Below are 22696 nucleotides of genomic sequence, written 5' to 3'. Positions count from 1 at the left end.
GGCCGCGAGCTCGAGCCGCTCCCCCAGCGGCGCGGGGATCCCCGCGCCCGCCCGCACTACAAGTCCCAGGCGCCCGCCCCGCACGTGATCGCCTCGGCTCGCCCGAGACCTGGATGGGAGCCGGCGGCGGAGCGGCTCAGCCAGTGCCCCGGGCGGCCCCGGCGCAGCCCCGCGGCGGGATGATGGCGGTGAGTAGCGGGGCAGGGACCCCTCCCTGGCGCGGGGGCGGGTGGCGCCAGGCCCTGCTGCTGGGGCGCTCCTGGCCCCGGCGCAGTGTTAACACAGCCCCCGGGGAGATTTCCCCCAGCCCCAGCGGGGTGGGAGAGCGCTCTCGCTCTCGCTCTCCCTCTCCCTGGAGGATCGGACCCTTGGCAGCCTGCTCTTCCCCCTGTCTTGTGGTGGGTCAGCCCTAGAGAGGCTTTCCCGAGGCAGCAAGCGGGGTGGGAAGGAAAGCCCTCTCTGCTGCAACAGGTGGGCTGCTCCTGTCGCTGTCACTCTGCTCTTTCTTTCACAAGACTAATCTTGCCTGCAGCTTGTTGCAGGCTCCGGCCCCCTTCTCCATCCCTTGCCCCTTCTCTTATGGGTGCCCCCTTGCATCCTGAATTTTATCCCAAAGAAACTGCAGGAAAAGAGATGGGAGTTTGAGAACCGCTGTCCTGGCGAAGACCGTTTCCATGACTCTGTCCCCGGGTCTCTCCCGCGACCCCCCCCCAAGTCTCCAGTCGCCAACTTTCATGTCTTTGTGCAGTCACAAGTCGCATTTCCAGTCGTTAAACTAAAATACAAACAACCTCCCACACATCAGCCGTCATTTTAAAGCCGTCTCTAAAATGTGTGATACCACCTTGAATGCAATACTAAATTACAACTCTCCATCTGGCCTGCTTAGATTATTCATAGATCGGGAGGCTGGAAGGGACCTCAGCAGATCATCGGGTCCAGCCCCCTGCACCAGGCAGGAAAGACAGCTGAGGCCAGGTGACCCCAGCAAGGTGACCATCCAGTCCCTTCTTGAAGCTTTCCAGGGTAGGCGATGGCACCACTTCTGAAAGGAGCTTATTCCACAGTCTGGACACCCTAGCTGTTAGTTGTGAAGTCATTTTTCCTAATGTTGAGCCTGAAACAGTCTTCCAGGAGTTTACAGCCAGCTTTCCCCAAGGGTGCCCTGCTGAACAGTTGTTCACTGAGCCCTTGCTGTGCTCCCCTACTGTAGCAGTAAGCTGCTACCAAGTCCCCTCTCAGCCATCTCTTTTTCAGGCTGAAGAGTCCCTCATTGTAAACTGTTCAGAACAGGGGCTCTCTCTTACAATGGGTATACATAGGCAGTGACACAGCAGGGCCTGGCTCTCAAAATAACCATACCAGAGATGACAGTGTCAGTCAGGAGTGCTACAGAGCGATGGTTTTCTGGATTAGGGGGTGATTGGATCTAATCCCCACATGTTAAGAATGGGAAGAATTTTCCCGCATGCAGAATTGCCTCTTAAAAAAAAAAAACCAGTCTAAAGCTATTACCTCTGCTAATAGACTCTTGCTGCTACTTCACTCACGTTCTCACGCTTGTGGATACGGATTAATTCAGTCCCAGATTGTAGCCAGGGAAATCTTAGGAATATGAGTTTGAGCAGGACTACTGTATAATTTGCCTATTTCTGTTGCGTTTCTTTTAAAGATACAGCTCTCCACAAGGTGTAACCATAGCAATAACCTGATATTATCACTGTTTATTCACTAGCAGCATTTCAGAAAGTGACGTCTTTGTGCACTAAGGAATTAAACGACTTTGGAGATAATCTTTTCTACCAGGTCCCTCCAACCTGCTGAACACCCCTGTTTCTTTCACTGAGAGAATGATTCCTGGGATCAGGCATCTAGCGCTTCCTCTGGCCAAACATTTGCATTTTCTTGGGCTCTAGTTTACTGGATACATTCCACTCAGTTAGTAATACATTTAATCAACTTTGTGGGCACTGTAACAACAGCCTTGACTACAGGTCTGATTCTGCTGAAGACTGTTTAACAATTCCACCTGATATCAGTGAGATTTGGATCAGACCGTACGTGACTGAAGCCCAGAATAAGATGCAACAGCAGCCTGTAACGCTCTACCAGTAAACTCGTATATCAACAAAGTGAAGTTAGTAATTTAATCCAGGGCGAGGGAAAGTGCAAAGGAGTTTTTTGCAGTTTCACTGGTCTAGTAAATAAGCCTGCTGTTCGGAACCATGTTCAGAGGGCTGCCTTTCAACACTGTTTCCAAGAAATCTTGTTAATTCTAAATTTAATTGTGCTTTGCTGATTTGATCATCTGTTTCTTAAGGACTGATATGCTTGGCAGATAATTTGATTGCAATCAGAGGCAGGCATTTAAAAAGCACAGGGGAAAGCAAGGCAGTACTGTTCAGAACCCAGACCTAAGCTGAGCCTCCACAAAAGGTAAGCAATGCTTGGATCTGGAGCTCTGGGTTTGGGCTCTTCTCTAACCAAGAGACAGTCCAAGTCACTGAACTGGCTCCTCCGTGACTCTTCTTTTTGGAAGTTCGTGACGCTTGGGGCAATGGCCTTCCCTCCGTGCAGCTGGAATCTTGTGTAGGGTTTCATGACAATCTAGGGAGGCAGGGCGTTAGTCCAGGCTATTGCATCATAAAACTTAATGATCAGACTCAGTTCCTGTATGGTGCTTTTCATCTACAGATCTTACAGTGCTTCAAAAAGCAGGTATACTTTGACCCAATTTACACATGACGACACTGAGGCACAGGGAGGCTGCACTTCAAAAGGATGGCTAAGCCAGGAATAAGACTCATTTGTCTCCTGATTCCCAGTCAAGTGTTTTATCCAGCAGACTGTGCCACCTCCTTGATTGGTTGACATGGAACCAAAGAGATAAGTCTGTTTTCTCTAAACCTTCCTTGACGGTCTGTCAGCCATTTCATTTCTAGACCTGACGGTGCACTGGTCCCAGACTGCGGTCCACAAGGCCATGGTAAGTGTTCCATGGATCACAGTGGCTCATCCTCTTTTCAGTTAAATGTTTGATGAGAAATTCCTGAGTCTAGGTCATTCATTAATCCATTGTCCCCCAGAATTTGGGAACCCATTTTACTGACTTGCTGCCTGGCCTTTGGCATGTCACCTACCCTGTGCCTGCTTACTCAGATGCACGCTGGGGATGTTGCTATCTTCCTTAGCAGCTTTATGTGTAAATCAGTCCACCATCTTAATGTTCTTTGAGGTTTGCAGGTGAAAAGTGTTATATATAAACACACGGTATCACTTAACAACTGGAGAGCTTTGACTTGCAACACCCTGCCATATCACTTCTGCATTTTCCCAAGACAAACACAGCGCAGAAAGATCTGTCCGGCTAGTTCTTTTTTTTCACCATGTGATCAGTCTTCCTGTTTTGGCTGCAAGCGTGGAAATGGCTTGTAAACAGAACTAGTTTTGCTCTCAGGAACTGGAACACACTTGCTATACTGCTTGTTTATCCCACTTCTTGTACCCACTAATTGTCATCTTCCCACGTCTCAAACACCCATGAGGTGAGTCAACTAGTCTGCATGATGCAGTTTAAGGAACTTGAGCTCACTGTATCAGTTGGTCCATGGTAGAAAACTTGTACTGTGAAACAAAGAGGATTGAAAGCAGTTAAAACAATCCTTAAGGCTCTTTAGCTTAACTTCACTACATTAAGGACGAGTCTACACATGTCACTGTTTGCATTGTTACTGCGTCATGATTTAGTACTTCCTTTTGTACTAAATCATGGCGCAGTAACGGGCCATACTGTGCTGCATGCATGGCCCATGGTAATTCTTAGCAGTTGCTTTGCCGTAGCGGCGCACTGTATTGGGGGGAGTGCATCACTATGGCGAAGTAGCTGCTGGTCACCTGTAGATGCCCATGGACACTGCGTTACCATAGAGCATTGCTACAATGACATGGCATCACATGTAAACATGCCCCAAGACTGGTATATGCTGGATCAGTTTTGAACTGACATGGTTAAGTTGGTGCAATGGTATCTAGGTTGTACTCTTTGTTGTGAACCCATATTGCATTACAACTCGTGTTGACCCTGTCTCGAGCCCTTTCTGTTGGTAAGCACCCCTAACTTGAATGTGGGCATGCTTTTAACTTGAGCTGTCTATTCCCTTAAGGGCATAGGCCTTTTGCATACCCCGGCAAGAACTCTTAGCTGCAGATGAACATTTTGTAACATGGGCAAAGGCTATCTCCATCCTAGTAGTACTAATCATTTGATGCCTTCTTACCCCACTCCTTCCCTTGGTACCCAGAAAGACAAATTCTCCTGCATTTTACTGGAACATATAAAGCAGCTCAACTTCTAGCAACCCAAAGAGCTATGAGACACATCCCCAGAAAACTCAGCATGCACACAAGTAAATGCAGCACCAAATTATGGTATAGCACAGCCATTATTGCTGATGGCAGGCTTCCTCAAGAGCACTGAGCAGAGCACATGTCACTCAAATTAACTTTGCAATGCCGATGTACATAGATTTCATAGATTTCGTAGACATTAGGGCTGGAAGGGACCTCGGGAGATCATCGAGTCCAGCCCCCTGCCCAAAGGGCAGGAAGTCAGCTGGGGTCATAGGATCCCAGCAAGATAAGAATCCAATTTACTCTTGAAGGTGTTCAATGTAGGTGCTTGAACCACCTCCGCTGGCAGACTGTTCCAGACCTTGGGGGCTCGGACAGTAAAGAAATTCTTCCTTATGTCCAGCCTGAAACCGTCTTGCAGGAGTTTGTGACCGTTCGACCTCGTCATCCCTTGGGGCGCTCTGGTGAACAGACGTTCCCCCAGATCCTGGTGGTCACCCCAATAAACTTATAGGTGGCCATCAGATCACCCCCGAGCCTGCGCTTTTCCAGGCTAAAGAGTCCCATGGCTCTCAGCCTGTCATCGTAAGATCTGTTTTCCTGACCTCTGATCATGCGCGTGGCTCTCCTCTGGACTCTCTCAAGCTTCTCCACATCCTTTTTGAATTGTGGAGCCCAAAACTGGACGCAGTACTCCAGCTGCGGCCTCACCAAGGCCGAGTACAAGGGGAGAATGACATCCCGGGATTTGCTCGAGAAGCATCTATGGATGCACGCCAGCATTTTGGTCGCTTTACTAGCCGCAGCATCGCATTGGAGGCTCACGTTCATCTGTGGTCAATGATGACCCCCAAGTCTTTTTCTGTACCTGTTTACCTACGTCAGTTGAGTTAAATGGGTGCTACTGTGTGCATGGACATTTAACCTTTTTACATAGAGTGGCTTAGTTTGCACAGGTAAACCAATTTATATTTGCAAGCTAAACCAATAAAACCAGTCTTAAAACAGGCAGAGGCATCCTCAGGAAGCGGACCATACAACTTCAACCGACTGTTATGAATTAACTGTAATTAATTGTTGTTTGTGAAAAGGAGGCCATGTGCATGTGTGTAAACAAACCTGTAGATTATGGTCCTTTGGATCTTAGAATCATAGAAAATGGTGGTTGTCAGGGACATCAGGAGTCCAACCTAGTCCAACCCCCTTGCTCAAACCAGAACCATCCCCAACTAGATCATCCCAGCCAAGGCTTTGTCTAGCCTGGTCTTGAAAACCTCCAAGGACAGGGATTTCAAAACCTCTCTGGGTAGCCTGTTCCAATGTTTTACTGCCCTCCTAGGGAGAAACTTTTCCCTTAAGATGTAACCTAAATTTCTCTTGCTGCAACTTGAGACCCCTGCTCCTTGTTTTCTCATCTGCCACCACTGAGAACAGTCCAGCTCCATCCTCTTTGGAACCCCCTGCAGGTAGTTGAAAACGGTTATTAAATCCCTCCTCAGTCTACTCTTCTCCAGAGTAAATAAGCCCAGTTCCCTCAGCCTCTCCTCATAAATCATATGCCATAGCCCTGTAACCATTTTCATTGTCCTCCGCTGGTCCCTCTCTAATTTGTCTACATCCTTTCTGTAGCGTGGGGCCCAAAACTGGACACAGTACTCCAGATGTAGCCTCACCAGTGCCAAATACAGAGGAATAATCCCTCCCCTTGTTCTGCTGGCAACAATTGTACTAATGCAACTCAGTATGCCATTAGCCTTCTTTGCAACAAGGGCACACTGTTTGCTGTGGTGTTATTCCTGCATTTATTTCCCTGGCTTGCTTTTGTAGAAAGGTAGAAACTGCTTTTTTGTTTCAGCCCAATAGTATCCTGGTCAATGAATAGGGCTCAGAGGTGTGGCAGCACTGCAAATAATAATGTGGGGTGTTGGATACCCAATCTCTGGGCTAAACTCAGCCCCACAGGACTGTATTTCTCTTCTGCTCGAGGGCTTATGTCCAAGTGTACACTGTCAGCTCGCTAGGTCAGGGATCCTGGACAGTGTGTGTGCGCGCGTATAATTATCAGTTTGGGGTTTGCATAAACACAGCTATTTGTGTTAACTGGAACACTTTAGCTGGGTTATTTTCATCACCATCCTCCTGCACCGAGATGCCTAACACATTAACTCCTTCTCTTGGAAAGGGTCCCAAGGCTTGTTGTTGCTGCTAAAACAAGTGGTGTGTTCTGCTTTGGGGCAGCTAATGCTCTTCCCCTATCTGAGTTCTACCACAAAGGAAACCCAGCAAGGTCAGCTGTAGACCCCCTGCCTGGTACTGCCTTGTTTTTCCTGCAGTTGTTATCTCAAGATGGGAGACTTGTGTTAGTGACCTCAAAAAAGAACATGTGGCTTTTTTTCTTTCAGCAGAAAAGACAAGCCTGTGCATCTTGCAGCTTGTCTTGTGTTGACACCAGAATTGGCCGTGAGAGGGCCTAACAAAAACAGCAATGGAGTTGTATGCACAGAGCAGCTGCTGGTACCTGGCTTTAGGCAGGTTGTGTAGGACATCCGCCACTCCTAGGTGAGGTAGGGGTCTCAGACACAAAACCTAGTGCAACATGATAATCAAGAAAGGGGAACTCAGCATCTGTTGCCCCCTACCAAAATTCCTTGATCTGTGCTCTCATCTAATGCTATGCCACTCTGGCAGGTTATTTTCACTTCTGGAGAGAGACAGAGAGAGAGAGAGAGAGGGAGAATATTTCCGGAGCCTATCCCTAGGGTCAGTGAACATCTCTATTCTGCCCATGCCTGTGGATCCTAGGTGCTAACTCACAAGAAATAAATAATGTCATGATATCTCAGCAGCAGCATAAGAATTTCTAGTCACAGCCCTCACTGCTTTAGCACCATATGATCTCAGATTACTTTACAATAGTGAATTAAGCCTCATTACAGCCCTGTGAAATAGGAAAGTATTACCCCATTTTGCATCAAAATTAAGTGACTTGCACAGTGTCACACTGGAAAGAAATGACATAGAGTGGAATCCAGATATTCTGGTCCTGTGCCAAAACCCCATGACTCTCTCCCTTCTGCTTCCTCATGGCAACAGCAGCACAGGTACCGAGGCCTCACTGAAGCAACGGCCTTTTTATTATTACCTTCAACTGGCAGAAGACAAGTGTCCCACATTTCTGTGCGTCCCAGGGTGTCTTTAGTGCCATAGCCAGCATAAAGGAACCATAGTGCAATGCTAAGATACCCCTAGGATGCAAGGGGACAGCCAGGAGGTATAAGTACTTTATGCAGTCTCTGACAGGCGCCCCTATTCAAGAAGTGTCAGGGAAGGGAGGTTTCTTGGCAGGAGTGTTCCTACACCCTGGTAGCCAAAAATAGTTGGAGCAGATGGTAAGGGCCTTTGATATGTACAGCAGTCCTCTATCCTGAGCTAGGAAATTTCTCACACAGAGGAGGCGCAAAGTTAACTTGACCCAAGAAACACAATCCTGCCCTTATAGACTTCCATTGCTTATGTAGAGCATCTTCTTCAGAGATGCAGATATCCAGTTTGTCATGATGAAGCATGCACAAAAGAGAAGACCTGTGTACTGGCAAAGTGCAATCTTGTTCCCAGGCAAGGCTTACAGCCACAGTCCTTTGAATGAGAACCACTGGTCCCAGAACAGTAAGGTCTGCACGGGGAGCTGCAGTCACCAGTGGGACTTGTGTGTCTTTCACCTGCTCTGGGAATTGAACACTGGGAGAGAAGATGTGATTAACAAACCCAAAAATAGGGATGAGAGTCAGGACAGTTGCTTTCAAATCATGGCTGTGACATGCCAGGCAAGTCAATGTTTTCTCTTCAATTTTTCCTACTTGTAATGGGCAAATGACACCACCATCATGGTGAAGCATTTGAAATTTATGGGATAAGTGTGCCAAATATAAATATATTCTCATTTAACCACTTTTAATTGTAAACCTGCTGCCAGTGAAAACTGAAAAGAATGAACCAATTACAGGAGACAATGTACTTTAGGCAGTACAGAGTGAGTATATCATTAGATCCTCTTCATTGGATGAATACATATATTTAGGCAATGTTTCTGACTGAAGCAGGCTGCTTCAGATGTACAGTTGAGATTGCTGTCCAAAATATATCATCTGTTCCTGCCAATGACACTGCAGTGTGGCATATAATAGATAAGGCAAAAACATCTCCACTACACAAAGGTATGTTTTTACATCTCTTAGCACAGGCAAGGGAGTTTCTTTCCCCTAGACGTAACTAGTTGAGGTCAATTCCAAGTGTGGGAAGTAGCGTGGACTTTAACAAGATCTGTGCAGGGAAGAAAACTTCTGCTATGACACCAGTAGCCAACCAACTATAAAAATGCACCTCTTGACAGTCAAGGGAGAGAACCATAATCCAAGCAGTCAAGGCACTAGATGCATGGAAAGGTTGCTGCACTAGACAAGAGAGACATGTGTCAGCATTTTAAACATCCACTTCCTGCATGATAAAGTCTCTTTTGCTACAGAAAACACCAGCACTTAAAACACAGGCATGTAAGATAGACTGGTGGCTTCCAGGGAGAGGGACTTGGTAGTATTGGGGATAAAGAGTCCAATTTTATAGACAATCCACAAAGATGCAGGAATGGAAAGCAGAACAGCAGCCACACATTCATTTGTAGGCAAATCAATATAGACAGGCCTTACTGCGCTGGTATACTTGCTGCCTAATCCTTCCCTTGCTAGCAAGAAAGCCTTATACTTTCTTGCAGGAGCATGCTCTGGGCTCAGATGAAGCAGCACATCTCCGTTTCCGGACTGGATGAAGTGTCTTGCCCATGGTGTTACAGAAAAATAAAGTCTCGTTACTAGGAATACAGCCCTGGGAGAACCCTGGCTCGGATCTTGTGCACTTTTATCCATACAACTGTTTTGCTGAAGGCCTCAGAAAAGGAATCATGCATCCCCTTCTACAAACCCTACCATAGGAGCTGCCTGCATGTATTGTGCTGAAGTCATAGTCCCTGTTACAGCTCTTGCTGGAGCAGATTTTGGCCTTGTCTAGATTAGAAAGAAAGGTTTTCATAGTACAGAGGATCTAGGATTCTTCCGGGCCTGATTTGACCTCCTAAATGTGTTAAACTGGAATAATACTAATAAACTGGAGAGCAGGCTATACAAGGAGAGGCTGAAAGACATGGGGCTGTTTGGCCTGGAGAAGAGAAGACTTAGAGGAGACTTCATAGTACTTTGGGTCAGAAGGGACCTAAGCAGATCATCAGGTTCGATCCCCTGCCATAGGCAGGAACGGGTGCCGGGATAATATCACCCCAGCCAAATATCTGTCCAGTCTCCTCTTGAAGTCCCCCAAGATAGAAGAGAGCACCACTTCCCTTGGGAGCCCATTCCAGAGCCTGGCAGCCCCAACTGTACAGCAATGTCTCCTGATGTCCAGCCTGAGCACTTCTCTCTACAATTTGTGGCTGTTATTCCTAGTAACCCCAGGTGATGCCTGGGGGGAACAGCCTCCCGCAATTCCCGCTGGTCCCCCCTGATGAGTTTGTAAACGTCCACCAGATCCCCTCTCAGCCTTCTCTTGTGGAAGCTGAACAGGTTCAGGCCCTTTAGCCTCTTGTAGGGCCTGCCCTGCTGCCCCTTGACCACGCAAGTGGTCCTCCTCTGGACCCTCTCAATGTTAGCCACATCCCTCTTGAAGTGCGGTGCCCAGAACTGGATGCAGTACTCCAGCTGTGGCCTGACCAGTGCCGCATAGAGGGGAAGGATCACCTCCCTGGACCTGTTGAACAGTGCAGGCCGCAGGACCGAGCCCAGGGGGACTCCACTGCCCACATCCCTCCAGGTCGAAAACGACCTGTCCACCACCACTCTCTGGGTGCGACCATGCAGCCAATTTGCCACCCATCTGACTGTGTAGGCATCAATGTCACTTAGTTTTTTTAAGAGACTATGGTGGGAAACAGTGTCAGAGGCCTTCTTAAAGTCCAGGAAGACAACATCCACCCCGACACCCTCATCCAGGGACTTTGTGACCTGATCATAAAAAGAAACCAGGTTAGTCAGGCAGGATCTGCCCTCAATGAACCCATGTTGGTTGTACCTGAGCATTACGTCCCCTGCTGGGCTCTTGGAGATGTACTCCTTGATAATTTTCTCAAAGGTCTTCCCAAAGACCGAGGTAAGACTGACTGGCCTATAATTGTCAGGGTCCTCTTTTCTTCCCTTCTTGGAAACAGGGATCACATTGGCCCTTTTCCAATCCTTTGGTACCTGGCCAGTGCCCCATGAGTTCTCACAGAGCCGTGCCAGGGGCCCCTCTATGACCCCTGCCAATTCCCTCAGCACCCTCAGGTGAAGAGCATCTGGACCTACTGATTAAAACATGTCCAGCCCCTCCAGTAGTTCCCTAACTAGGTCATCCCTGCCCCTAGGCATGGTGGTGCCTCCCCTGGGCCCATCACAGTTCTAGTGGGGGAGATGTCCTGGTGTCTGTTTAGGAATATGGAGGCAAAGAATACATTAAAGGCTTGGTGGCAACCTATAAGTATAAAAGGGCTGCACATCAGGGCCTGGGGGAGTATCTGTTCACTAAGCCACCCCAGGGGACGACAAGCAATAATGGTCATAAATTGCTAGAAGATTGCTTAAGATTGGATACAAGGAGAAACTTCTTTATGGTTTGACTGTCCAGGGTCTGGATCAGACTCCCCCAGAGGTGGTACAATCACCTACTGTGGAAGTCTTCAAAAAACGTCTAGACACTCACCTGGCTGGAGTCATCTGACCTCAGCAGTCTTTCCTGCCCAAATGCAGAGAGGCTGAACCTGATGATCTCATGAGGTCTCTTCTAGCCTCCAACATCTATGAATCTATGAAAACTGACCAACTGGCTCCCATCAGAAAAAAAACTCTTCTCCCACTGTAATCTGAACAAGTCCATAGACTAGTCTGCATGTAGTAACATTTAAAGCCACACATTGTATTGCAAATATCTTTAAAAGGGTCTGTTTTGATCAGAGGACCTTCATAAGTTAATATAAAGACAGACCATCACCCTCCATATCCCTCTGTACTTACACCTCATCCCTGGTTCTAGATTCCAGTACCTTGCTGTGATAGTCTATGCTAGCCTATCATTTTCTCTTGCTTTTTGAGGAACCTGGTATAACTCCTACCACCAGTAGGTTTTCCCTAGCAGTGTTTGCACATCACTGTGTAAACCTCCACTCACTCTCTCAGAGAGAAGATTCTTCTCGAATCTTACTGTCCAAAAGGAAGTACAGTTGAGACCATTACAAAGGCAGGTTACTGCAAATGCACTGCAACCACTTGACCCTACTGAGAAAAGAAACTGTCTTCAACATCTTCTTCTGAAGAGGACTTCATTGCCTGAGCTGCTGATTCCCCCCAACCAGCTCATGCCGGCCAGCTGAGTGCAGGGCAGAGTCATGGTGCATGTCCACTGAGGGTTGTAATTAGGGAGGGTTGTATTAACACTGCCCTCAGTCAGTGCCAGGGGATGCTGCAGCAGAGCCTGCCAGGCCTCTCCACATACTGATTCTTGAAACCAGTATAACATAACTGCTTTAGAGCGCTCCCACAAAGTGTGCCCAAGGTACAGTGCTTTAGGGTGGCAACTTTTCATCCCTTTAGGTCCATCTCATGGAAAGCGGGTGTGCTGTGCTTCACTGTATATTTGCGGTAAGCATGGTCTGTAGGCCAGGGAAATGTGCCCAGGGGATGATGAACTGTTAGTTAGGCCAGAACTACATTTCTGAGTTCACGCTTAGAAATACTGATGTAAATCCAGTCAACCACCATGGAAGCCAATGCAGTTACACCAGTGTGAGGGAGCAGGAGCAGGCCTTTAGAGGCAGTGTCTTCTAGTGGAGAGTTGCAAACTGGTCCTTAGGAGATTTTCATTTCATTCTTGTCAGACAAGTTGCTTCCTCTCTCCGACATCAGTATCATCGTGTTACACGTGGGAAAACTGACCTTTTCTGCAAAGCACTTAGGGGCTACAGAGTTCAAGTGCTTCATGATAAAGTGTTATGCTGTAACAACCTCTGGGCTCCTGGGTTCCAGTTAGAATTCACTGTGTGATCACAGTCTTGCTTTTTTAACTTCTCTGGCCCTCGGTTTATTTACACCATATAACTCATCACAGACCCATGAGACTCTATTCAGGCTCACAAAGAGCCTCTGAAATCTTTGGACAGAATTTACTGGAAGTGCAAGGATGTACCATGCACCAGGCTCACTTAGCTTGCAACGTAAGGAGTTATTTTGATCTGGCTCTTAAGTGGCTTTAAGCACCCTATCGACTTCACTGGGAGTTGGGGATGTTCAGTGGTTCCAGAAAATCAGCTCTTGCCCCATCGCCCCCCTACCTGCCCCCCACTCAGTTCTCTTCTGCCTTCAGTTCTTCTTTGTGCAAGGTGAATTTCCAGTCCAAGATGCTGTCAAAGAAAGCAGGGGACTTAAACAGTGCTGGACCAAATGGAATTTGCCCTTTGAAGTGAAGAGCCAGTACATCCATGAGCTGCAAAAAGGCAAAAACGTGCTCAAAGCCTTTTGTTTTGATTCTGCCAAGTTATGCAGTTTCAGGTGGTCTCTTTAATCCAGGGCTGTAGCTGTAAATGAAGAGGAAAGCCCTCCAGGACACAATCCCTTGAGAGGTAGAAATCATCCATCCATGACACTTCTCCAAGCAAAGGGGCTCTAGAGAAATGGAGACAGAACAGAGCCTCACTTTCTAGTCTGGAGCTATTGTGGGTTCAGGCCTCTAAGAAAGCTTTTCCTTGTTGATTGAAGCATTTTGCTTTTCTACAAATCCTATCAAAGGATTTTGCCAAAGGTTCTGGCAATTAGATGAAAACGGAGGCCGAGGGATTGAAAAGAGCAGCATGGAGGAGACCTGGATGGCAGCCAGGGAACATGAATAGAGAGCTGATGGCAACCACCTAAATAATGACAAAGGGGACATCCTTTGGCTGTCTGAAGGCCTGTGGAGCAGGTGTTGCTGGATCAAAGTCAACTTCTATCAGAACAATTGACCTTTCGTACAACCAAAGAGGTGTTGGTACTACCAGAAAAAAGCCAAGAACCACTTACTTCCAGAGGGCAACTTCCTAACCCTGCCTGGAGCACTGGTGGTTAGTATCTGGGGTATCTGATTTGTACTTAGGTAGGACTTTGCTTTCCACTGCCAGCCAGCCAGCACTACACATATTTTAAACAAAAGAGGATTCTGCAGTTCTTGTATCCTAGTCTCTGGTGCAGTGAAGCAGGGATGAGCTAAGCAGGAAGCAGTGCTACTGTCTCCACATTGCCCAACATCAGTCCAGCTCCTATTTTTCACCTTTGCTTTGATTCTCTTCCAGATGTATTTCTTCTTCTCCGACAAGATGGTGCTTTTGTTTGACTTCTGGAACGTCCACAGCCCAGCAGGTAAGAAAAGCCACTTCAGGCTGCCAACCATAACCAAATGGCTGCTGCTCAGCACAGCTGGTTCACACGGGGGTTCATAAACAAGTCTGTGTATAGGGGGCTGGAAAGAGCTTGAAAGAGTCTGTAACTCAGAATCTCTTAAAATTAGTTTTGCATAACTTCTCTCTGCCACAGCCCCGCGCAGCAAGATTACTTGCCGGTAAGTCTCTCTAGCAAAGGGAGAGAGTGATAAAGGGAGCATGGTAGGTGAGAAAGACTTCTGTTTTGGTTAACCCCCCCCCCCCGGGGATTTAGCCTCCTTCAGCACTGGTTGAAGGGATATGAGCCCCTACCTTTGGAAAGGTTTGTATAGAATAGTATCTACACACATCTATACAGACAGATGCCCTTTTGGCATTTCCTGCATGTCCCAGGATATGCTCCTAAATTATCCCAACATGGACACTCAAGGGACTATATTAGAGAGAAAGCCACTTGTTTTGGCCAAGTAAACAAGTGACTTAGACCTAGCATCACACTGATTCTTAGATCAGCTTGGAGAGCCTGAGAATCAGATTCTTCCCCAAAAGGCGAGAAGTCTTGAATATGAAAAAAACCTGGGCTTGCAGAGTCCTGAATGCACTTTGTGAGCTACTCACCAGGGAATTATGTGCTGTGCTATAGCAAACTAAGCCTTAAGCCAGTGTCAGAACTTCCTGGGGTGAAGTGAGCTGGTTTTCTTTACCAGTCTTGAGGGTGTCTATACATGTGCAGTGACGCTGGCCCAATGCACTGTCACTACAATCCAGCAGACTCGATTGACCGAGTCTGCTGAAGCGTGCTAATGACTGCTTCAGCAGACTCTAGTGTCATGTGTCATCCCTGTGCTGAAAAATGGTGGCAGATGGTGCTTTAACTAAAGCTCATTAGAAAGCCCCCGCCACCATTTTTCAGTGTGAGGACACTGATACATGTGATGCTCCAAGCACTTTAATTAGAGCAGCTCTCAGAGCCTCTCTAATTAAAGCACTTCACCTCCTCCCCTTCCTGGAGCACATCTATAAACACCCACAGCTGTCTGCTGTCTCCCAGATTCTGCAGAACCGGCCCCTTTCCAGGTTTTGCTCAGTGGTATACGTCTTGTGAATGCCAGAGGACTGCCCTGCCTACAGGACCCAGCAAATGGCTTTATACAAAAGACTTTTGCAGCCTGGCATGTTGTTGAAGTCCAGCCAGTCCCTGTGGTGGGATGAACTGCTGGAGGCTGAGACTCAAACTACCCATTTGTAGACTAGTACCCTGAAGCACCCCCACACCTAACAAGGGGCTAACCCCCACCTCCCTGTTTCCTGCTGAGTCACAGCATACTTGGAATAAGGCTGTAAACTGCAGCGTGTGAAAAGGAAGGACCTCCTCTCTGGGACGTGTTATTAAGCTCCAGCCTGACCGGAGAGGCGATTATTGTTGGATCCCTGAACTAGCTAGATTTTTGGGCAGAGTTCTTAACAGAGGCTAATTAGGCATGGCTGATAGCCAGATTCATTCATAACAGCTAGCAGAGGCCATGGCCTGTGCTGCTTGGGTGATAATTGAAGAGGGGGATTAAAGGCAGTTACTGTATGTTCTTAGTTTACCCATCTATCTAGCTGTAGAGGAGGGAGGCAGACAAGATGACAGGAATTCCAGGTGCAAAAAACCTGAATCCTCAGGATCTTGCCATAGAGAATGCATCCTCCCGCATTCTTTGCAGACCCACTGCCTGCTCTTCATTCCTGGTCTTGAAAAAGCAGGAAAAGCCCTGTTACCCCATTAGGAAATTTCTGACTACCCCACCCACCTGCCACTGGCTTACCATTGCAGGCAAAGATTATTACAGTGGCTTAGCCCAGGCTGATCATCAGTCAGCTGATTGAGTTACCACAGCTGGTCGTGTCTGTTCCAGGGAGGCCCAAGATTAGGACAGCAGGCGGAAGCTGCAGTCACAGAGTGAGGTTTCTTGGATGAAGCAAGGCATAGGGGAATTTTTTAGAATATGCCTGTTTTGTGCACTGTCACAGTTATACAAGCACTAGGTCCATGCATAAAACTGCAAGACTAAGTGGTGAAGGAAGAACAAGCAGAAGAGAATGGCGAAACTCTTCCTCTCTTACAGCACAAGAGGATCATCGATAGTCTTTATCATGGACTGGGGCGTGACACAAGACAAAATGCACAGAAAACATATGAGATTTTATGCTGTGTAATGGATCAGTGAATCATGCAGTGCTCTGCTGCTGCTCCCATGCCCCAGATCTCCATTAAAATTAATTTTGTACCTCATTCCCCAAGTTCACCTCTTTCATTTGGATGGGGCTAGAGCGAGCCTCCTCCAAGATGAATTGAGCAGAAGACATAAAGAAGGTCCACAGACATTGCTAGAGTCAGATGCCGTAAGAAGCACCATTTAATTCCTGTCAGACTGGATCTTGGCAGCCTAATTCTTACTTGGAAAAGACAGGGATAGGGTGGAGGTGGGGAGGGAGTAAAAGGGGCAGGGGACAAACTTGAGCCAAGAGCCAGTTGTTGTGTGCTTAGGATGATGCCCTTTCAGTTCCTTACACTTGAACTCAGCCTTTAAGTCTTCCATGCATCACTTGCTACTGAGGCTTGGTCACAGCATGGGCTAAGTGGCACTTATGTTGTGCAGGGATGGCTCCATCTGAGCAGGTTGCAGGCCCTCTGAGTGGTGTTTGCCTTGCAGGGATGGCACTGTCGGTGGTGGTAATCCTGCTGCTGGCAGCATTGTACGAAGTCATCAAGGTCACCAAAGGCAAACTGCTTCATCGGACAGTGTTGTCTGTCCCCACCAGCATCAGTCAGGAGTCATTAGAAGAACGAGACAGGGCATCTGTCAACTCAGAGCGAGGTCAGCAGAACTCCACCCAAAAAAGGTAATCCAGGCTCAGTTGCAGGCTCTCACAAAAGCTGTCCAAGAGACAGTAGCTAAGATCTTTCTGCTTCATGGGCTTCCCAACCTAGAACGCTTGGCCTGTATAGTTATCAGAGTGGGGCTGACTCCCACCCTGCTCCCACCTAGTTTTCCCTCACTAAATGCCCATTCCACAAATGATGTGGCTGCTCTTCTGGCCCCAGGGAAGCCTTGCTTGCTGTTCCCAGGTGCAGTAGCAATCCTTAACATCAGAGATTTCTCATTCATATGTGCATGATTAAAACCAGCGAGACTAGAAATGAATCATCTCTTTGTCATAATGTCAGTGCAGAGCGTTCTCCCCTCAGCTTCCCCTGCAGCAGTGAATGGGGAATCTGTTTGATCAGGCAGGCCTGGCCAATGTGATCAGTGTCCTTCTCTGGCCCGGGTGGGAGGTGATGGAATTCGGTTTATATAGCAAAACCTGTTCCGATAGCCCTTTGCCTGCTGGAGGCAAGCATAAGGAAGCATTTATCATCTTCACTGGGAGGCTGTTTCCAGGCAAGCAATATCTGCCTTCAGTTAAGACTAGTTTCACTGTAGTTTTCTGGAGACCATATGTTTTTCACAAATACCATTCATAGAACATCAGCTGCAAACATACAGCTAGCAACCAAAATGCTTGAGAAGTAGTACATGAGACCAGAGCTTCACACCCAAGGGCCTGTGTCCTCCACATGACTACAAAAAGCCAGCAAAACCCAAGCAGCAGAGGCAACATATAATGCAAGAGGATGATGTGATTTTGAGCCGGCCAGTATCATGCCTTGCCTCTCCTGTTCTACATGATCCAGCATGATGATGGGAGATGGAAAGGAAGAGCCCCATTATGGGTTTGAGACTACCTAATACAAGTCAGCCAGCTGGAGTGCTGAGATCACTGCTGCCTAAAGTATCTCACTGTTTCTGGGTGTAATGCCATCTTTTTGCATATACCAAGGGCTGCATGACTAGAGGCCAGCACAGGCTCATTGGCAAGGCTTGGGCTCTCCATCTCTTTTTTTGCTTTTCTTTTTTGCTCAGGTGGTTTCTGTACCATGTCAGCCAGACACTGCTCCATGTGATCCAGGTGGTGATTGGTTATCTGGTGATGCTGGCTGTGATGTCCTACAACACCTGGATCTTCCTGGGTGTGATTGTGGGCTCCACAGTGGGTTACTATGTAGCCTACCCATTGCTCAAGGTGCGATAGAAGCTTCTGGACCCGCTGCATTCAAGGACGCTGTTGCACAGAAGAGGGCAGCATCTCCCATGGGAGGATGGCGACTAATTTTCCACTGGAGAAACTACTCATGACCTCTGCTGGAAAGATTCCCAGAGCACTGGGGAATTTCCTACTTCTTTCATTGCATTTTGGCTTATACTGTTATAAAAAAAATCTACATATATTTTTAAAATCACATTTGAACCATTTCCACTGGGCCTGCTCTCCTCCCACCTGCTGTGCAGGCAACAGCACCAAAGAGGACCTAGGTTGGGTCCAGGACTGTTTACTGGTCTATGGCCTCCATTATCCCCACTGCCACTTACCAGCGTGGGAGCTTCCCTCAACAGAAAAGCAATTAACACTGACTTTGAATCCACCCTCAAGTCTCACTCAGGGATCCCAGGAACCTTTTCCCATCGACCAGGGGGAACGAAGAGGTTTGTGCCCTTGTCAGCATTCCTCAGGTTTGGTTCCAAGTTGAGCCAGCAAGTGGGTGACACGCTGTATTTAAATCAAGGATGTGGATGTGATGGGAACGACTCTGGCATGACTTTATCCTTGCTCTCATATGTCTGTTCAGGATTCTGCCTGGTCCCATTCACTTTTCCTTACTGCTTGTGGTCAGGGAGAAGGAGCAGAATTGGAAAGAGGTGGTATAACCCTAAGGTTCTCTCTTATCCTCCAAGGGTTCCTTTACAAACCCCTCCCTGTGCCCTTCACCTCACACGGTGCCTTCTGTGTTCCTGTAGCACTAACTGTGACTCAGCACATCATGGCATGGAGAGGTGGACGCAGTGCAAGCTGCTCTTGCATTGGTTTCCAGAATCTCTGAAGGCAACTGCATTCAAGTGCCAAACAGGAGATTTTACCACACCTTTAGCTCTCCTATGAAATATGAACCTTCATTTCTACTTGGGAGAACTTTACAGTCTTTTCTCCTATGCCTGCAAGAGGGTGCCTGTACCTGAAAGCTTGCAATTGCAGAATGTGTTTTTTTTTTTTGCAAAAATGTAGTTGGTCTAATAAAAGATACCACTTCTATCAGGAGTTCTGGCTGCATTAATGTAGAACTAGTAGGTGTAACTGTTACATGTGTGCAATAACAACTGCTGTGGAAACACAGGTTTGCCAGGCTCCTACTGTGTCTCTCTGGTTCTTCCTGTTTTTCACAGAGAAGGACCCATTTTAATAAAGCCATCTTTATCATTTATTTGCTTATATGTGTGCATGTGCCTTAAAATGCTGGCCCTCACCTCAGGGGTACAGCAGACTTAGTTTACTTCATATATATACTTTTAAAATAATCAATATCCTCTGACACGTGGACAGTCTGGCTGCCCGGGAGCCAGTGAACTATTCACCGCATAGACGCTAGGACTGTGCAATGCTCCATCAAGCCCATAAATGATAGATACAATCCACCCTGTTTAAGATACTAGCTACAGCTGATCTCTGACAGGTTTCTCCAAGGACCTCCATCATCTTTCTGGTAATTCCCAGGGTCAGTGGTGCTTCCTAATCCAGGAAACTCCACTTCAATGTTGACATTTTTCGGGGGGGTGCAGAGTCATCAGTTATGCAGCCACTTAGACGTACTGGGCAAATAGGGGAAGAGCTTGGCATTCAAGTGCACTGTGTAGGCATAGGTTGTTGGTTGTAGCCACGTTGGTCTAAGGACATAGGCAGGCAAGGTTCTTTGGGTAGATGTGATATCATTTATTAGACCAATTAAAAAGTTGGAAAGAAGTTGAAAAAACCTGCCTGACATGTGACACCCCAGGTAACCTGTTTCCCACAGACCACTTGCCTTCCTTCACACATTTCCCTAACTTCTCCATCTCCCCTCCTATCTCTACCCGTGGTCTTCCTCACTTCCACTCATTTGCATTTTCACAGGCAAGCTTCTTGTACATTTGCTTCTTTTCTACCTTGGAGAACACATAACACCAGCTGAGTCTCCCTGTGCCTGATGAAGGGTGTTTGTGCCTGAAAGCTGGCAAAGAACTTTTTTCCAACTTTTTAGTGAGTCTAATAGAAGATATCGCATCTACCCAAAGACCCTTGCCTGCCCCATGTAGGCATATACACTTCTGCCAACAGAGCAGTGAGCAAGCAGGGGCAGCAAACAGGGCAAGCAGTTTGCAAGTGGTTCACTGGGAGCAAAAGGAAGGGGAAGAGGAGGCTGGCATGAAGTACCAGATCCTGCTTTGGAAAGGTGAGCCAGGGCTGCCTGTGTGTTTGGCTCCTGCCTATTTGTTTGGTGAGCTGTGTGTGTTTGAGGCGTGGGCTCTGAAAAACTGGGAGTGCCACTAGCTGAATGATTGCTAAGTGATTGGCAATTGATGTCCCCGTCTGACAAAAGCCCAGCTTGGCTTAGCAGGGAACACTCCAGTCAGCTAAAATACAAAAAGGAAGATTATAAGAGCTGGAAACTTGGACAAACAACAAGGGAAAACTATAAGAGCATTGCTCAGGCATGCAGGGGTGAAGTCAGGAAGGCCAAAGCGCAACTGGAGCTGCAGCTAGCAAGAGATATGAAGGGTAACAAGAAGGGTTTCTATAAGTATGTTGGTAACAAGAGGAAAATCAGGGAAAGTGTGAGCCCCTTACTGAACAGGGGAGGCAACCAAGGGTGCAGAAAAGGTTGAAGTGCTCAATGTCTTTTTTACTTCAGGCTTCACAGGCAAGATAAGCTCCCAGACTATTGTGCCTGGCAGCACAGTTTGGGGAGCAGCCAACGGTGGCCAAAGGACAGGTTAGGGATTATTAAGAAAAGCTAGATGGGAGGTACCCAAGGTTGCTGAGGGAGTTGGCTGATGTGCAGGGATCCGGGTTTTCAGTTTCCCATGGGAAAATGGAGAAAAACGTGGGTTTCCCCCTTTGCCTGAGGAAAACGTGGATTTCTTTTTTTAACAGAAACCCATGGATTTTGCACTTTTGCACAGAGCTCTCTGCGGGCTGGCACAGTTCCAGCCTGGAAGGGGCTGCGGGGAGCGGGAGGAGGGCGGTCAGGCAGGGACTGCCATGTACACGCACATGGTGGCCAAGCAGCTGGGAGAGGAGCTCCTGCAGATAAGTCGGGGTGGCGTGGAGATTGAGGCCCCCGTAGGGAGGGCAGGGGAACCTGTGCCCCTAGATCTGTGTGCAGAGTGGGGGTAGGCATGTGCTTCCTGCTGTGGGCTCAGGCTCCCTGCTCTGCTGCCGTCCCTTGGGGGCTCCGCAGCCCCGTGGGTCAGACCCGGCGGGGCAAGGCAGAGCGGGAAAGCTCCTTGCCGCTGCAAGCTCCACGTTGCCCTGGTGAGGTGTCCCTTGTGCATCCAGCAGCAGTGAGGGGCACAACCCTGCACTGCCACCCCTACAGCTCCTTGTGGCTGCCCCTACCAGCCCCAGCCCCGCTGCCTGGGCACCCATTGCTGGGGGGCAGAGCCGGGTGGCTGGGATGGGGCCAGGGGTGAGATGAGTGGGTGGAACTGGGGGGGACCTGGGGTCTTGCGGAGATGACAGCATGTGGTGTGACGGGCAGAGCTGCAATCCTCTGCCCATGTGTCCCTGTGACGAGCGTGGGTTGTGTGGGCAGGGATGTGCAGGCAGCAGATCGTGGCTCTGTCTCGGCTCCAGCCCTGCACTGTCACCACCACAAAATCCTGGTCTTCCCTGCCCTGGAGCAGCTCCCTGCCCAGCCGGGGAGACCCCGGGAATGGCGGGCACTGACAGCACAAGGCCATGGCAGCGCAGGGCTGGGGCTGGGGTAGAGCCCTGCATTGTTAAAGCCCTGTGCTGTCACAGCCCCCCCGTTCCTGGGGTCTCCATGAAGACTTCCAGGAGCTGCGCGGGCAGCTGCTGGGAAATGGAGTACAGCCGCTGACTGGATCCACCATTTTGCCCACCCCTGAGCTAGACGATTGTCATTGGTGGCAGATGACAACAAGGAGCAAGGGTCTCAAGTTGCAGCAAGGGAAGTTGAGGTTAGATATTAGGAAAAACCTTCTCACTAGGAGGGTAGGAGAGAGGTTGTGGAGTCTTCATCCTTGGAGGTTTTTAAGGCTAGACAAAGCCTTGGCTGAGATGATCTAGCTGGGGATGGTCCTGCTTTGAGCAGGGGGTTGGCCTAGATGTGACCTCCTGAGGTCCTTTCCAACCCTCACTTTCTATGATTTTATGAACACACGGAGCTGAGGGCCACCTGCTCTAGTACATCTGGCCTCTTCATCATTTGGGCAGTGGAAAGGACCAGATCATAGCCATAAATGGCTAGCAGGAGACTCCCCTGGTGCAAGAGAACTCTTCCATGATGTACAGCTGACCAAGTTAATGCCAGCTACTCCTTTCTGGCCAGCAGGGCACAAAGGATCCATTATATTTATTCTCCGCCACGATGCACAGTCCATTCTGGTTCTTTCTATTGCTGTAACAATGGCTGAGCCAGACCAGGTCTTGACCTCAATATCCAAACAGTGTGCAGCCCCAAGACAGAACTGTCTTTGGCATGGATGTTCCCTGGATCTTAGTTTTAATGCAACCCATAGAGCTGCTAAGAACCTGCTGTCACAGAAATGGCTGCAGACATGTAGATAACCCAGCCATCCTCTTTCCAAGCTCACCACCTTGATGCAATATAAGAAATAACCCTCCTTAAAAAAAAAAGTTGTCCATGTGTTATCTGTCTGGCTTCCCAGACTGTTGAAGAGCCACCTGGGACATACTGCCCCGACACATACCTCTCTCCTC

The 22696-nt window shown here is 48.2% G+C and overlaps 1 protein-coding gene across 2 annotated transcripts; it reads left to right on the top strand.

Moving 5' to 3' along the window:
* Positions 1-55: 55 nt before the first annotated feature.
* Positions 56-19178, top strand: SLC31A2 (solute carrier family 31 member 2). 2 transcript variants are annotated; one of them, XM_090021401.1, is made up of 4 exons: positions 56-188; positions 13748-13814; positions 16534-16723; positions 17785-19178. In XM_090021401.1, exons 1-4 carry the CDS (start codon positions 114-116, stop codon positions 17951-17953), a joined length of 501 nt encoding a protein of 166 aa, XP_089877527.1. In that variant the 5' UTR covers positions 56-113; the 3' UTR covers positions 17954-19178. The 2 variants fall into 2 exon arrangements, with proteins under 2 accessions (XP_089877527.1, XP_089877528.1); XM_090021402.1 differs by lacking the exon at positions 56-188 and adding an exon at positions 2476-2986.
* Positions 19179-22696: the final 3518 nt, after the last annotated feature.

This window comes from Crocodylus siamensis, chromosome 11, assembly GCF_052110815.1.
Source record: "Crocodylus siamensis isolate JL-2025a chromosome 11, ASM5211081v1, whole genome shotgun sequence".
Lineage (NCBI taxonomy): Eukaryota > Metazoa > Chordata > Crocodylia > Crocodylidae > Crocodylus > Crocodylus siamensis.
Note: the sequence above shows the minus strand (reverse complement) of the source record. Positions and strands in the feature narration are given on the sequence as shown.